This window comes from Acanthochromis polyacanthus, chromosome 7, assembly GCF_021347895.1.
Source record: "Acanthochromis polyacanthus isolate Apoly-LR-REF ecotype Palm Island chromosome 7, KAUST_Apoly_ChrSc, whole genome shotgun sequence".
Taxonomy (NCBI): Eukaryota; Metazoa; Chordata; class Actinopteri; family Pomacentridae; genus Acanthochromis; species Acanthochromis polyacanthus.
The window spans coordinates 5,559,714-5,577,658 of NC_067119.1; the positions used below are offsets into that span (position 1 = coordinate 5,559,714).

The window sequence follows — 17,945 nt, forward strand, 5'->3', positions numbered from 1 at the left end:
AAAAGAAGCCGACAAATTACCTCGCTCTGGACCGGATGACCCTCCCATTTCACTCCAGCACCGTCTCGACAGACCGAATAACAAAGAACAGAAGCGCACACACCTTCAATTCCAGCTGATCAATGGAGAGACGGAGTGGGAGATGGAGGGGAGAATGATAAAGACCCCGACAGCAGTTAATAGTGAGTCACGATAATGGAAAACCCAACTGGGAGGGCGTGTTTTTACAGGCTGTTATAGACGTATTGGCCCCGCTGCAGCCTTAAGGTCAAGGTTACTGCCAACAGTCAATCACAGAGAAAAACCAGAGACAAAGACATTTACTGAGCAGTGTGTAGGTGTAAGAGAAGGATGGAGGGAAATAAAGGCGAGGAAGACGGACACAAGGAGAGAAGAAATGTGTCTGTGTGCGTCAAAGAGACGGAGACAGGCGGACTGGGAATTCAGAGCGTGAAGGGCATCGTATAGAAAAATAAAAGGGCAGCGCAGAGGTAGAAAAGAAAAAGACAGAGCGGCAAACAAAAATAATGCTGCTTTCTCCTCGGAGGAAGGAAGAGCAGGAGGTAAGGGAGGAGGAGAGGGTCGACAGGAGGGAGGTGACGTCAGGTTTATGGGAGGCCAGCTGCCTGGAGAGTCCTTCGTTTTACCGTCTGAGACACCAGAGGAAAAGGACAAAAACCCATTAAAGCTGCTCACATTCGGACACTAACAGGGCATGAGCCTCCAGCCCTCACAGGTGGGTTATCGTTAAACAGTCACAAAACGGCAGAATTTATTCATTTAAATCACACCAATGCTTTGGTAAAGGTGACTATCTCCAGCAGACAATAAAACTAAACAAATTAAGGTTTTACGAAAAGAAAAAAAGCCAAAATGACCTCATTTACCAGAGCCAGAAAGCGTAAAAACAGAATCAGAACCAACCCATAAGTAATGATAACTCCAAATCTTTCCTTTGTTTTCGTGCCAAAAAGTATGTTTTGAAAATGTTCACATTTAAGGAATTATTTTTTCACAAAACATTAGAAACTATTTTAAATTTCTTAAGGAAAATATATTACATTTCAACAAGATTATGTTTCAGTTTATCATTCACACATTACAGTTTATCTATAAAAGGGCACAAAAGCTGAAACTGAATTATGTCGTATTTTACTTTATGATCAAAACAACAAAAGCCAGACAAAAAAAAAACAAACAGAAGCACACATTATTCCAAAAATGAGACACAAAATGACAAAAGTGAGAAACAAAATGACAAAAACAAACGACAAAACAAAATAAAGAGACATAAAATAAGACAAAAAGTTGCAAAATGACAAAAAAATGGACAAAAACAAGACAAAAAATTACACAAATGACACAAACGAGACAAAAAAATGACAAAAGAAACAAAACGACAAAAGCGATACACAAAATGAATAAAGCAAAACGCAAAATGACAAAAAAAACAAGCGAGAGAAAAAGGAAACAAAACAAAAACAAGACACAAAAAGACAAAAACATGAGACAAATGACAAAAATCAGACCAAAAAAACCCCAAAAACAAGACAAAATATTACAAAAATGAGACGCAAAATGACAAAAACGAAACACAAAACAACAAAATCAAGAAACAAAATGACAAAAAACAAACAACATGAAACAAAAAAAAGAGACAGAAATTTGACGAAAAAAGTTACAAACTGACAAAAAATGGACAAAAACAAGACGAAAAATTACACAAATGGAACAAAAAAATGACAAAAAGAAACCAAACGACAAAAAATAGACGAACAACACAAAATGACAAAAACGACGCACAAAATGAATAAAGCAAAACACAAAATGACAAAAAATAGGCCAAATAAAACAAGCGAGATAAAAAGGAAACGGAAAATGACAAAAACATGAGACGAACGGCAAAAAAAAGACAAAAACAACAAAAACGTGGTAAAATATTACAAAAATTAGACACAAAATGACAAAAGAACACAGAACAATCCGGTGTTTTACTTTATGATCGAAACAACTTGTCAAGGTGTAGAAATGATTTTAAATTATTTGTCTGAAACTCTACTAGAGGGACGAACGCTCTTCATTTGGTGTTCTGATGGCGGTAGTGGAGCGCGTCAGTTGGGTTGAGATCAGGTGACCATGAAGGCCACAAGACAAGACGATGATTCACATCATTTCAGATTCATGCCACCACTCTGTGACCCCTCAGGCTCTATTGATGGAGCTATTATGATCCTGGAAGATCAGGAGAGAAATGTTGCACCACAGGATAAAGGTAATCATTAAGAACAAGTTAGTATTGATTTGAGGTGATCCTTTACTCTAAGGGGACGAGCGGAGGAGAACATGACAGCAAAATGCACCCAGGCGGCATAGTGAAGCCAGCAGTATGGCAAAAAGACATTACAGACCACTAGTTTGTTTCAGTCGAGTTGCCCTGAACTGTGCCACCGATACAATAAATGTGAGTGTAAGCAGAGTTTAAACCTTTGAGGGCTATTTTGCTGAATCATGTGGAGACAATCTGTTCATTCATTCTGACTTTATATTATGCAAACACAGACGAGATGAGACAAATCACCTTTAAATGACACGGTGGTTTTTTATAAACACATCGGCTTTTGTCTGGATAACAAAACCACTCATGGAATAGAAATATTTTAATAATCCTCGGGGGGAAATGTTTATGCTACAGCAGAATTACCAGCGTAAATACAGATAAATAAAAAGAGTAATGCAAAAAGCAAAATGTCGCATGTAAAAGATGTGCAAAGCTTGAAGTGCTCAGCATTTCCTTACAGATAATGTGAGAGTGTAAAGGTTTACAGTGTAGTACAATGAGGCTATAAGCAGATATAAAGGCCTATTTAAGTGTTGTTACATTTCTCCACAACTATAATTCTCCCTGTGAAGCATCTCTAACAGATAAAGAAGGATTAGTCACAGGTTTGTTAAAGATTTCTGTATCATTGCCAGACAGCGGCACGGCTTTCTAAAAAAAAAAAAAAAAGAACACGTAAACATCTGTCCATTGCTGAACCGTGTTTAGATTAAAAAGCACACTGAGTGGAGGTAAATACGACAACAGCTGCTAGGGATGGAACAGTACAGCTACAGGAAAAGACTAATTTAGACATTTATCACCTGGCGAGTGATCTCTGAGTAACACCGAGCAGAAACACAACAACAACAACAACAACAACACCAGGTGCTTGCTTTAATAAAGGAGATCAAAAACAGTGGACACAGATGAGAACAGGTCAGCCTCATGTGACCTGTGGATTACTGGACGTTGAACCATCAGAGTGTGAAATACGGTTTTACTGCTGCTGTTGCTTTGTAGAGTAACTAAAAGTCCTCTGCCAAGGCCAATGCCCTCTCAGTTTAAAAACAATCCGACCCAGATCTGCACTACAATAGGAAAAGCGGTAAACTATGAGAGTAAAGGTCTGATCTGTGCTTCAAAAGTTTAGTAAAGAGAACGGAACAAAGGAAGGTTTCGTATCTTCCGTCTCTTATTAATTGCGTGAAAAAGCCTAGAAGGCAGAGGTTAACATCCAAGCGTCGCCACTTCAAACCCTCGAGTTGTTCGCTCTGGAAGTTTGTAATGAGCTGAATAAAAGCTGGAAAAGCTGTTAAATCACTGTGTTCGCAACATGTCGAGTGTGCCTTGTTTTTACAACTACATTCAACGGAAAAGCAATTAAAACTCAAGCTGCTGAAGCCTTTCAACGGAAAAAAAAAAACAACAAAAAAATAAGATATAAACTGGAGCTGGAGGTTTTTAGCTTCAACGAGAATTAAAAACATAAAAATCTGGTGTCAGTCAGTCAGTCTGGCTTCACTTAAAACCGCTAGAACCGAGTGAAATTCACAGGAATTGCATTTTGTAAAGGGCTGACGTGACTGTAAAGCAGAAGTGGCCCCGAGAAGAACAGAAAGTTAATGTCTGTGACGTATGAGTGGTTTTAATCCTAAGGTGTTCGCTGTGGGCGTCGGGGAAGCTGCTGCAGAAAAGTGGAAAAGAGAAGTGCATGAATAAGTTTTATATCCTGACGGTGTGACATTTGTGTGCAGGCACTTGAGGCATTTCTCCTCCAATTTTTAACCGGCATAAAAAGATGACTACATCCAAACTTTTCTCTAAAACCTCCAACTCTTAATTGCACGTACAGTGGGGTGTTTTGACAATGAGCAGCTCAAAGGAGAGGCAGAGAGAAGAAGAGGAGGTTCATCACATGTCTGCAGACGGGGAGAGGAAGTGTTCGACTAAACAACAACAGCAGCAGCTACAGCATTTCTGGTGTGCAGCCGAGCAGGAAAAGCAGCCGGCCGGCCGGCCAGCTGACAGCAGCGCTCCCCACAAGACCTCCAGAGGAATGCAGGCCCCAAACTTCAAAAGGCATCTGCAGGCCAACAGTATGAGGGCGCAAACAGACGAAAACAAGAGCTTAATGTACAACCCTGGGAGCTCGGTGCAGACGCCGGACTCCAAAATCTAATTCCTGACTTGATTTCATTGCACCGACTATTAGAAATATGACAATAATGTAATGCATGTGACATACAGAAGCATCAGTTCGATTACGAGCAGAGCAAAGGAGCAGGAACGAGCTCGACAAATCACAGCGTTATGAGAGGATGAGCTGGGATGGGTCAGGTGGGAATTTTTACTCGAGTTTCTCCGATTTTTTTTTTTTTTTTACAGTGGATGATGCTATTTTTTGCTGGAAGATCAAAGAGGGGAGATGTAAATGGGTCAAAGAGATACAGAACGCCGAAAATCCTCATGCAAGTCCTACAATTTTATCTTACATCTATACCGGAAGAGGGAAATCCTTAAAAAAGAAAGGATCAGGGTGGGAAATTAGCGAGGGCAATGGGATAGAATTTCAGAATGCCTCCAAAACTGTAACTCCTTAACCCCAAAGTTTAAAAAAAGGATATATACCCTGACAAATAATGGATATATGAATGTCATTTTGCTAGCATATAGTCTTGCATAACCAGAATTATCTCCATAATTTCTATTAGCATCCTGATGGCCAAAGAGTAATGTTACAGCCTCAACGTGGGGCTGTACGGTTTAGTCTGTGCTTTCATTTAATCCATGCTAAAAATGTCAGTAGGGCTAAATTAGAGGATTAAATGACGCACGCTAAACATTTCAGCTGCAGCCATTTCCAGAACTGAAACAATATAGAAAAAACATGACACTTATCTGGGCTTTTTTTAAAGACTTATAGTTCTAGTCTGCAGTTTTGTGAAAAATCATGGATTTGACAAGTAGCAGGAGATCTGAATATAACAGTAACTCTAAAATCAAAAAAAAAAAAGTGTGTTTTTGTGCCGACCTGTCCGGAGGAGGCCAGCAGGTTGATGGTGGTCAGAAGCATCCAGCCGCGACTCGCCTCCTCACTCTGGTTCACCTCCAGGAACTGGACTATGGCTCGACTGGCCGCCTCTGGAGGAGCAGACAGACGGAAACACACCGGTTAACTGGATGGAAAGTGACAGGTCGCTGTGGCGGGCAGATGGGCTGCTGGGACAACGACCAGACGTGCAACAGATAAATCACGGCGGTGGATGTGACGTGTGGTAAAGTCTCTGTCTGGTCTGTAGCCTGAATTAAAACATTTGTACAAATTAAAATGTCATCCTGTAAAACGGATTTGTCCAATTAGAATCTGTTTCTCCTGTTTTACATTTTGTTAAAGATTATTTTAATGAATAAATTAGAAACTTAAAACTGGACAGCATGGGTAAGGACACAGCAGAAGAGAATGAATTCCATCCATTGTGCATTGTTCCCATGCATTCACACTGGAACAAATGCACTTCTCCTTACATTTGTCTTTAGCCTGAGGTGTTTTTTGTTTTGCTCCTGTCACATTCTGAGCTCATTTTTCAATGTAATATAAAGTCCTGCACCTCGATGGAAACACAACAACACTGGCAAGAAAGTGAGAGAACTCAGAAATGCATTTTCTGCAGAATGAAAAATAGAATCAATATATTCCCACAGGTGCTGCCAATACTGGAAATAATGGCTCCACATCCTACGGATATTTCACTATTTACACTTTTATAACCCCGACTAACTCTGCACATCATCAGTAGAAAGATGTTTCTCCATGCTGAATGTATCTTCAACAACGTGCTCCTCTGTTCACTGTTTCTGAGCCATGCTGACTTTATTTATTCACCAGTTGTGGTTTGGCATAACTTTAGATTCTTGTACAAGAATTTTAGATTCAGTTTCTTTTGGTTTTCTTTCCATTTCTGGGGTTGAATAAGACTTGAGGGTGTCAGGATGTTTCTTATTACCTTCAGGTTTGACATCAGTAGGTTTACTTTGGGTAACAAGCAGCTGGGACACGGCAGGCTCAGCAATCTTTGACTTTCTTTGTGTTGGTATAAGTTTAGTTTCTTGAGTTTCAACGGTACTCTCCACGTTCTCCCTCTCAGTCTCTTTCATTTGTTTCCATATTTATGTAATGTCTGCTCAGTGGCTTCATCAAATTTGTCTTTTCACTCAACTAGTCTAGATTCCGAAAAACTTCTTTACTTGAACACCACCGATAAAGTCGACAAAAAGCTCTATTTTTGTATGGTTTTGTTAAGGGAAAGCACAAATGACGCCAGCCAAAATGGAGTCCCACAGCCTGCAATTAAGCTGAAAAGTTACTGAACTTTTGTTATGCGACTGTAGATCACAGCCGAGCCACTCATGGCTTGTCAACTGTGTGAAGGAGCAGCATTTTTTTATTTTTTTCTACAGAAATTGGTGCAAATTGTGTATTTTTTGGCAAATTTATTGATTAGACATGTAGAATAAAGTGATTTTGATGAAATATCTTTTGTTTTAAGCTTATATTTGCTTCATTTTTCTGACCCTCATGAAAGACGACTCATTCAAACGCCAGGAGAACGCTGATAATTTGACAATTCTTTCTGTTTTTTAGAGTTTCTGAATGATAAATGGTGCAATTTCTGTGATTTCTTTTAACAATTACAAGCTTTGGTGTGCAGATGGTTCATGTGAAACTCTTTCTCCTCCTTCAAAATTAACAGAAAAACCTCGCTTAGAATAAGCTACTCTCAGAGAAGCTGCCTGATGATGAACTGCATCACCCATGTTCAGCTTTAGAACAGGAAGTGAGCACACTCCTGAAAATGTTTGCTCAAAATGCTGCCAAAGTCTAGCTGCTGGCTGTTTAGAGGAAATTAAAATCAGTTGTTCTGATGACGATCGAGCGTTGCGAAGCCGGTGGAGAGCGTGAGTCAACTCCTGACTCAGTCCACAGAGGCTGGGCGACCAGCTGGAGGATGCGTTTAGACTGTGGAGCTGCAAAATCAGAGACGCTCTCTGCTTGAAAACAACACATCACAGGCGACGGAGTGATGGAGAGACGAGATAAAGGAAGAGAAATCCGAGATGGGGAAGCTGGAGACTCACAATTGAGTGTGTGTTTGCGCGCAGGAAAGTGTTTGTCAGTCGGTTAAACGTCTTTCCTGTGAGGAAACCACAGTCAAAGCTGCCACTACTGTCGAAGCTTTGAAGAGACGCTGGCGGTGCATCTGTGGTGATGCCGAACCTTTTATGTCACATTAAAGAAACGCTGCATCGCTACTTTGAGCAAAAACACCAACTGAGAGGCAAATAGTTTAAAGAATTGTAAATAATTTCATGCAGTTTCTTATTGAATGTGCTACAAATGATCTGTCACAGCAGCAAACATTTAGAGAATTATTTTTCTTGCAATTTTCTAATAATCCTAGCATTACAGATAGATCGGTTAGCAATAGAAATAGGAGTGATTAAATTGTGACACTCCTGCAGTTACGTTTGCTATTCTTCTATATTTTCTTAATCTTTTACTGTTCTATCACTTTTATTGTCCACTAAGGTCCACATCTTAAAGCTTTTAGAATTGTTTTCCAGATTCTGTTTCAGGTTATTCTACGGCTGCCTTATAACTCAGCCGCTAGCCGTTAGCATAGCATTAGCCACAGTGAGCAAAGCTGAAGAAGCACATTTGATTTATCCACAATTGGTCAATAAACATACAGATAGTCAGACACTGCAAATGTTCTGCCACTTTTATTGTCCACCAAGGTCCATGGCTGATTATCGTGGTCGAAACTTTGCATTTTTCAGATTATGTGTAATCTCATTGGACGATTATTGATAAATTAAAGGCACTACTTCAGGTCTGATGCAGCCTCCTCTCGCTGTCTGGAGTCACTCTGTGGTCTCAGAAATGTCTTTCAAACAGAAACTGAACAAGAAAACTAGAAAACAGGCTTCTCTCGCAGCGGCTAATGGCTACGCTAATGGCTAATGGCTAAGTTAGAAGACAGCCAAAGATTAGAATGAAACAGAGTCTGGAAAGCAATAATTAATGCTTCAAACATGGACCTTGGTGGACAATAAAAGTGGCAGAACGTTTGCAGTGTCCGACTATCTGTATGTTGATTGGCCAATTATGGATAAATTAAATGTGCTTCTTCAGCTTTGCCCACTGTGGCTAATGCTATGCTAACGGCTAGCGGCTGAGTTACAAGGCAGCCATATAATAACCTGAAACAGAATCTGGAAAACAATTACAAAAGCTTTAAGATGTGGACCTTAGTGGACAATAAAAGTGATAACAGTAAAAGATTAAGAAAATACAGAAGAATAGCAAACGTAACTGCAGGAGTGTCACAATTTAATCACTCCTATTTCTATTTTACAGTCACTCTTTTTAAAATCAAAGCTTTGTTATGAATGACAGGTTCTCTACTATCACATGCTGTTAAAGCTGTACACGCAATTTTGGTGTCAAATATCGGTTATCAACCTTTGTTGCTCACCAAAAAAAACCCACATATCAGTTGATCCATGCTTAGCATCATGATTATAATGATAAAAATCACTCAACAGGAAGAAAAAAACAGCGAAGAAGAAGCTTATTTCAAAAATATCGAGTGAGCGTCTTCATCAGTAAAGCCAAAGGAAAAACAAACCGACACAAAGCTGAGAAGAACAGATTAGGAGCAAACCGTTTATGAGAAACCACTGACGCCGCAGAACTGATAAACTGATGTTAGAAGTGTTCCTTATTGCATCCTTACTGCTGCGTGTTTGTGTGTCAGACAGCTCACCTGTGGATTTATTTGAAGCTCTTCGTCTGATCTCCGTCACCATGAGTCGGGACACCTGGGTGGTGAACTGCAGCAGGTCGGAGAACTTCTCCGTCATGGTGCTGGGTGGAGCATTCCCGAACACCTGCGGCAGAGAAATCAGATTCAACTCCGTGAAAAGAGTCAAATAAAACAGTAAAAAGTGCAAAAACAAATGCGACAAGGCCACAGAAGGAAGCAGAACAGACTAAAAATCTAAATATATGCAGCCCACAGATGCTCACGTCAAACAGGAACAAACAGGAATCGTCAAGGTGGAGGTAAACTTGCTCATATCTGTTTGGGTTTTTCCCAACATGTCCCACTTTTACCGCCACAGAGAACAAAGCAGACGAAGTCTTTGGAAGAGCAGGTCAAACATGAGCTCCACTTCATTCAACGGAGGCTCGTGGTGTATTTATTTACCCTGCAAATCTGACATTAAAGGCGGCCTGGAGACGGGCGTCCTGCTGCGCCGGGACTACTTTGCTTTTCAGTTCTGACGTGAATTACGCCACCAGTGAGTGAATCGGAGCCAGCGCCGGGTAATTAGCTGACAAGTCAAGAGACCCTCGGTAAGGCTCTCCAGTCTGAGGAGAAACGCTCAGCTGGGCTGTCTGAAGCTGCTAAACAAAACGGGCTCATTATTCTATACCTGCAACGTAAAGAAAGACGGGGAAAGCAGATGGACGGGCCCGAGTCATTTCCATTCCAAGCACACAAATGTTTACCTGTATGTGCAAACAATTAAACCATTAATCAACAGAGCGTCTTGGTTTATTTTCCGATAGTTGTCTGGTTCATTGCAAGACTTCCCTGATCTTGTTTATTGTATTTGTACCTGCCCAATAACCGTCAGATCAGCCATCAGAGCCATGCAACACTTCCTTCTTCCCTTTGCAAGCATAAATATTTGGATTTCATCGCATTTACTTGCAATATGTTTCCATGCACAGCTCTGTTTGAAGACTGAGACGATTCACACACAGAACATTCCCTTCAAACAAACAGGTTATCATCTGTCTACGTCTCGTGTCCTGGATTATTATATTTAGAGCTAAAATTATTCTACTTTATTAAACCAGCCAGTGAGGTTTTTGTTAGAAATTTGTTATTTTAATCATCTGTAGTGGATGAACAGTTAATGGAAATATCTTTAAAACTGCAAAATGCCCAAGTGTAATATCTACAATGCATTGCAGGGGCTGCATTTTTTTGTAAAAGGTAAAACGTGTCACAAAATATCATTATAAAAAAGCAAACTAAATCATGGGTCTATAGTTGTAATCGCAATCTGTCATGATAAATGCAATCTGTTTTTCTGCGTATCGTTTAGTAATAAAATTTATCAGAAACATGACAACAGCTTTTCAGTGTATATCTACGTTGCATACTTCAGATTTTGGATTGGATGATATGTTGGGATCTCGGGCCTTTTATTAGATGTATTTCAGTATATTTTGGCATTTTAAAGATTTAGGTGACCTGCAGCAGTAATTAAATACAAATTACACTATAGCTGACATTATTCGGATACGGTTTATCATGTGTATGTGCCACAAAGCAATTAAAAGACTTTTACAATCACAACTGTGGTTAACATGCTCCAGTAAGTGATCAACTCTAGTTCTTGATGTGAGCCATTTTCTACAAAAATGTTTTTGAGTGCTCATCAAGTTTCTTTAGGCTTAAACTACATTCTGATATATTTAGTCAGTCATTGACAAAGACTGCTGTCTCAGGTGTTTGTGGTTTCGGTTCACATTTGTAAACTAATTGGCTCACAAGATGTTTTTTCAATACCGTTCAGTTTCATTTAGATAGCGCCAATTACAGTCAAATTATCTCAAGACGCTTTACAGAACCTATATGCCTGACCCCCAGAGCAAGCCCAAAGGTGACAGTGGCAAGAAAAACACCCTTTTAACGGGGAAAAAACCTCAATAAAAACCTATGATACTGTGAGTGCTTTGGGGCTTTAGTGTCCAGGTTGACTGATTAATATGTTCACACCTGGACAGGTTTTTACTGAGTTTAGTAGAGTTTAAAGCCTGACAGTGGCACTCGGAGAGCGCAGAACTCAGTCAAGGCTGCTCAGTCGTATCATTTCTGACGGCTGCAATCTTGAAAAAATTGTGGGAGACATCACGGCACCACAGAATGTGTCCATTTAATACAAATGTACCCACAAACAACGTGACCGTACGCCGAGCACAGGCTCATATCATTTCTGATGGATAAGTCCTGATAAGTCCTCAGTGGTGGATTTGTAGTAGGATCATAATCATGTGATCGTCAGCAGGCAGCTGATGTAGTGTTCACTTGTTGTCATGGTTACAGTGACGCCGTGCCGCTATCTCACAATGATACAGAAATCTTTAACAAATCCGTGGATCCAGACTATGAGCCGCATCACTGCCAAAATCTAATCACTTGGTCCTTGTGTCTTTTCTGATCTTCCCTGAAAATTTCATCCAAGTCTGTTTTTGAGTGATGTTGCTAACAGACAAACAGACAGACAGACAAACATCAATCATCACATAACTCCACCAAGACTCCGCCTCATTGGCAGAGTAATAACCTTAGCGCTGACAGTGTGTCTTTATTCTCCTACACACCTGCCTGCCAGCTGTGCATTAGACAACGTTCACTTTGTCAACCAGGTGTGGACATCTCCAGCATCACCGTCAAGATTAAATTCAGAGTCAGTACAAGAACTGCTGGCATTAAAGATGTATTATTTAGTAGAGAAAAAGTAAACTATCAGTCAGAAGTTTGGACACACCTTCTCATCCAGCGGTTTTCATTTAGTTATTTTCTACATTGTAGATTAACACTGAAGACATCAAAACTATAAAAGAATACATGTGGAATTAAGTCATCAAAAAAAAGTGTTAACCTCCAGCATTAATCTACAATATATAAAATAATACAAATAAGTAAAAAGCAGTGAATGAGAAGGTATGTCCAAACTTTTCACTGGTAGTGCATGTGTCTCAGGTACACTGAAAACATGCATCTCATTGTGCTTTGTTTAGCTTAAATTCACCGTTTAAGTCAACACACTTGAACAAGGAAACAGGCTTATTTCCATCAGCTTTAACTGCAGGTTGTTGAAACAGAATCTGTGACATTTCTAGCCAGGTGTGTATGAAAACAAGCTTTTAACCGCCAGATCTGAATCCCTAAAAGTCCCCAGGTGACATCTCAACACATCAATCAGTCCGTTGTGTCTATTACGTGCACGATGAAAGAGGTGTTGTAGGAGTGATGGAGGAGGCACCGGGAGTCCGGCGGCTCACCTGACACTAACTGATGTTTCTGAAAAACTACATGTGCACGAAACAGCAGGTCTGAATGTCGGCTTCATACATCACCGAACCCAAATTAAACACGCTGCCGTGAAGTGTCGAATCAGAGTGGCTGTACGCGCTGACACCTGCTTTTGTATTATTCATCCGGCTGTGTCTGAACCGGCTCCAGCTCCTCCCTCCACCCCGCTGAGACTCACCCTGTTAAATACAGGAAGCATCATGTAGAGCTTCTCCTCCTGCTCCTTCTGGGTCATGTGTCGAGGAGGGTGGCACAGCTCAGAGAAGAGGCGTCGCAGGTGCATCAGGCCCAGGGCGTTGTCCTGGGGGCTGCACTCCTCCTGCCTCGGCCGCCCCATTATCCTTTTCACCATGTTCATCTTGAGCGGCTTTGTCAGGGCAAAGGCAGCCCTGCAGAAAACACAAACAGAAGGTTTAAGTTACTTTTCACCTTAACTCGGTACTTAAACATGCCGTTGGGCTGAATTGTGAACCTTGAAGCATTTTGATTCCAACTTCTTTGCACAACTGAGTGTCAAAAACAGTCAAACAATGAAAGACTGTGATTTACATTTGATAAGATTTGTTTTTCTGTGTGGTTCTTCACTAGTCAGTCTCTGTCATATAAATAAAAATTGTCAATTTCAGACAGCACAACATTGGGATAAGTTAATGTAGTGTGTTTGGTTGTCTTAAAGGATCATTTAACATTTTAGAAGTCTGATTTCTTTCGAGAAAATAACTAGGGATTTGTAGAAAAACATCCATATTTGCTCGAAGTACCAAAAAATACATTGGTCTGGGTCCAAAAAAACAACTAGTGGTCAATAGACAAGGTATATTTAGGCTTCATAATAATTAGTAATACTACAGCAGACCAGAGGAGGTAATGTTTGTAACTGACACAGATCTGAAGTAAAATAAAAATCTTGATGCTATCATTTTAAAAGATGAGAAGCACTTGTTTCTTTATGCTTTACTAACAATGCAAAGTTGAATTAATGTTCTTCAATTAATCATTAATGTGAATAAACCACAGTGCACACTACTCTATATGTTTCCATTAATCATGGATGGATGTGTGATTTTTGCAGTAAAAATGGCCATTTGACAATTGGAGCGTTGTCCTACTTGACTCTGGGTTGTCTTGCAAATTTGAGCTCTAGCCATAAGTCACTAACTGCCACTGAAGTCTCTGTCATGGTGGCCCAATGCTAGCTAAAATCCCACTATCCACAGACAGTTAAACAGTGTGGCTACATTAGCCTCACAGCTAACAAGAAGTTAGTCTTTGTAGTCTCCGGCCAGTCTTGAATGTGTGAGCTGTGACTAGAAACCATTAACCGCCACAGAAGTCTTTGTCATAGTGGCCCGTTGCTAGCTAAACTCCCACTATCCACAGACAGGTGAAAATAGCTGTAAAACCACTTGGCTACCTTAGTCCATCAGCGAACGAAAAGCTGTTTTAGTAGATTCCAGCTTGCCTTGAGTAAGTGAGCTTTGACTGGAAACCATTCACCACTACAGAAGTCTTTGTCATGGTGGCCAGCCGCTAGTTAAACCCCTACAATTCTCTCTGCTGGCCAACACAGGACTTGTGCTATCCAGAAAGTCATGCTATCAAAAATAGTGATATTGACACCTAAAAAAATGCTAAATATTAGACCTGGGTGTTTCGTCTGGTCTCGGATCCGTTCGTCTGGTCTCCCGGGTCCACATTTTGCCCTCGTTTATTCTTTAGTTAAACTGAAGAATTCAGAATACACTGGTCTTCAGCATCTTGTCTTGTGTTTATGCAACGAAGCGAAGCGTGCCTTCAGAGTCGGCAGCCACTCAGCCATTCGGGTGGTGTTTACAAACACGAATGGAGGAGCCAAAATGAGCCGAAGAACACGGCCGAATATTCATTGCATAAACACAAGACAAGATGCTGAAGACCGGTGTTTTCTGAATTCTTCAGTTTAACTAAAGACTAAACGAGGGCAAAATGTGGACCCGGGAGACCAGACGAACGGCTCCGAATATTCGTACTGTCTCAGCCGCCACCGCACGCTGGTGTGAAACTTCAATCGGATGTCTGTGTAGGTTCTCATTCATCCAGGTCATGGTTATCCAAAGTTGTTTAAATCAAAATCGTTTCACCTCTCATCCAAGAGGCCTCTTCAGTTCTGGTGGTGGTTGGTGTTGCCTCAGCTTTTTAAACCTCTGTGAGGTGTGTTCAGAGCTATTATTCCAACAATCAATACCAAAACTCGTCTGACTACTCAACGATTCAATCGGTGGGGGTCGCTGAAATGCACAGATGTCACTGAGCCCTCGTGTGCTAATAATGGTCATTAGCATGAGTCTGCTGAGTAGTTCTTTTGGGGAGTTTTGAAAAGACCTGATGTAAATTGGCGAAAGATGATGTCGCAGACCACTACCCCTGTTCAGAGATGGCTTCTCTACTTTGACATGGATGGCTTCTTTCACTCCTCTCTCAAACCATCTGTCCTCCCAAGAACTGAAGAAGCCTCTTGGATGAGAGGTGAAACGTCTTCAAGGAACTTTAAGTCCAGTGGATTCATTTAAACAACTTTGGATAACTTCAATCAGTACTTGTCGTATAATCAAACTGTCATGTTTGGTTTTAAATATACAGCAGCTTGCTGCTCCAAAGGCCGCCAAATAAATCAAAGAACCGTTTGCTCAGATTAGCAGATGTGACACATTTCAGGCCACAGATTGTACTGCTAGTTCAGGTTACTAGAGCTGTAAGGTGACAGAGACACAAACGCATCAACATCCGTGACTGATAAGAATTTTGCATCTCTTTTCCCCTGAGCACGGTTGATATACATATCTTTAGCCATTTGTTCCGCATGTCAGCCACTCTCCAGACTATTTCAGACGGTTGCTAGGAGATTCCACAGAACTGCAAAGCCTACATACAACGCAGATAAACATCCGGCGATATAAACGGAATCAACAGCTTGGAAGAGTGCAACCAAACTACTCATCAACCACAAATAAAAGCTTGCTTTTGAGCGATCGCACTGACGGTAACATCATTCACGGATCTCTCAGGATGCTGGAGAAAAAGAGAAAAATACAAAGCTGGACCTCTTGTGTCAGCTCTTGTTTCCTTTCCTAGCATTTCTCCACCATACAAAATCTTTTCAAATAAACTAGTGTACACCTAAAATGACAACACAACTGTTCTGACCCTTGAAAACACCGTTCCACTTTTGAAATCACATGCAGCTCAAAAGGATTTGCTTGTCCTAAATTGCTCTTTTGTGCAAGACTCTTTTATAAACCAACTGGAGCTCCTTTACATGTTACATCAGGTATAGAGTGTAAACACAGATTACAGCAATGAGCACATCCTTGATGCATTCGTCGGCTTGCAGACCAGTACCGAGTTGAACTGCAGCTAAAAAAAACTGCAACAGTTCAGTCTCAGTTCACCAAGAAACTCAGCAAACCCATGAAGAGTGAGTGGACATGACAGTCTATTGTGCAATCCCTGCTTTTCCCACAGTACTCCTCACAGTGGATTACCCTCACTTCAGAAAAATAAAAATAACAGACCCAGCAGTTTATCTCTAAAACTAAAAGCTAGCAATCGTAGAGAAGTATAGTAAAAAAAAAAAAGAAAAAAAAAGAGCTTTTTGAAGCCAATTTTAATTGCTCACTGCAATGACACATCACAACCTGACTTCCATAAGCATAAAGCATAAAATGATACATTCAAACACAACACTGACTTTTATAGCTATTTTATGGGCTACAGTGCATCCAAAAAAGCATCATCAGCAAGGTTAGCTTAAAGTCAGCCTTGGTTAACACTGTCTCTGCGGTAATTTCTAGAATTTGATAAAGGTGGCAGTGACCATTAGCTACAGTACCAAAATAAAACTTTCCTGACAGCTAGTAAAATTAACCAGCTACTATACTAGCTCTACAGTTGCCACCAAACTTTGTCCCTGCAGCCAATGAATCATACAAAAAAAGGCTTTAAAGAGAATATTACTACACCAGCCAACAGAGTCTAAGCTGAAATTTAATTTTAAAGTGCCTCTTTCAGTAAAACAATGATATAAAAGGTGGATGAACCCTCTATGACTTCACCAATATCTCAACTCCTGGCTAATCTGACAAGAATAATAATAATCCAAAGATCACTATAAATTTAAGTCCTAATACAATTTAAACAGGTGAGTTGTATAAAAATCAAACCCCTGAACAGTTGTCATATATGAGCAAATTACCAATAGAGACCACAACTGTTTTATATGACAGGTTGTAAATATGTTTATTTTTATTGTAAAGTTGGACATTTTAACATGAAAGTCTATAAGATCAGCTCACTTTTGGAATCAACCTCAAGTGGCCATTTGAAGAACTGCATTCATTTGTCAGCCTCGAAGGCTTAAATGACAAGTTGGCTCTAAAAACTCTATAGTTTCGCTTCACTCAGGTTCCCAAATGCTCATCTTCTCTCTGAAGTGTTTTTTAAGTTTATTTGTACTTTTTAATGTCAGTATTTGCCCTGTTAGCACAATGCTGCTAAAGAAACAGGATAAACCCATATGCGGCCCAGTCGGTACTTCTAGTAAGCTAGTGTTGGATTCAGTTTGGGATAAAAGTCGTCGTTCCCCGAGTGCAGAAGGCAACAGCTGTACATCTGGATGGAAAAAAATACATGGTAACCATCATTAAACTTCACTTAGTACATCAGTATTTATATATCTGTATAATTGAAATATTTTTTCATTTAAAAAATGAACCTAAATGTGCATTATGTGTAATTTCTTTGTCCAACAGTTTCACGCAAAATGTCTAACCTGCAAAATCACATTATTTGGTACACCAAAATCTCGTTAACAAATGTATTTTGGCATTTTTAAGTAATTTTTTCCACAATTATGATGTCAGTCACAGTTTTCCAAGTTACTGCTCTGATATGATTCCAAACCAGATACTCTCATCTAATATTATGCTGTACGTATTTGTGTTTTTTAATTTCAACATGTGCTCCTGTTAACACAAAGCTGCTACAGAAACAGCATGAACTAGTGCTTGATTCAGTTTGGGATAGAAGCTGTCGTTCCCCAAGTGTGGAAGGAAAAGTTGCACATTTCTCCACCAAAAAACATGTCAACCATCATCACACTTCACTTAGTACATGTTTGTATATATATTATTATATTATTGGTATGATTCAAATATTTTTGAATTAAAACATAGGCTTCATGTGTATTGTGGGTAATTTCTGTTTCCACACACACTATCTAGCCTGCAAAAACACATTATCTGGTGCACCAAAATGTCGCTAATGAATGTATTCCGTCTCATGAAACGGATTCGCAAAGTGTTATTTTGCCTTAAACCGTACCAGGAAATTTTCTCCTAAAATATTCCTGGCTGCTAACCTAAAAGACGTCCTAGTTGGTCTGAAACTGGAATGAAAGGTGCCCCACTTTA

General features: G+C 40.1%; 1 protein-coding gene across 5 annotated transcripts in view; it reads right to left on the bottom strand.

The window, feature by feature from the left end:
* The window catches only part of wdfy3 (WD repeat and FYVE domain containing 3), a 145,360-nt gene that overhangs the window by 104,424 nt on the left and 22,991 nt on the right, over nucleotides 1–17,945 (bottom strand). For all 5 annotated transcript variants that reach the window (XM_051950393.1, XM_051950391.1, XM_051950394.1 and 2 more), the window contains exons 2-4: nucleotides 12,677–12,887; nucleotides 9,148–9,271; nucleotides 5,352–5,461 (exon numbers count right to left, since the gene is read on the bottom strand). In XM_051950393.1, the coding sequence (XP_051806353.1) occupies nucleotides 5,352–5,461; nucleotides 9,148–9,271; nucleotides 12,677–12,856 (414 nt within the window). In that variant the 5' untranslated portion in view covers nucleotides 12,857–12,887. The remainder of the gene's footprint in view (nucleotides 1–5,351; nucleotides 5,462–9,147; nucleotides 9,272–12,676; nucleotides 12,888–17,945) is intronic.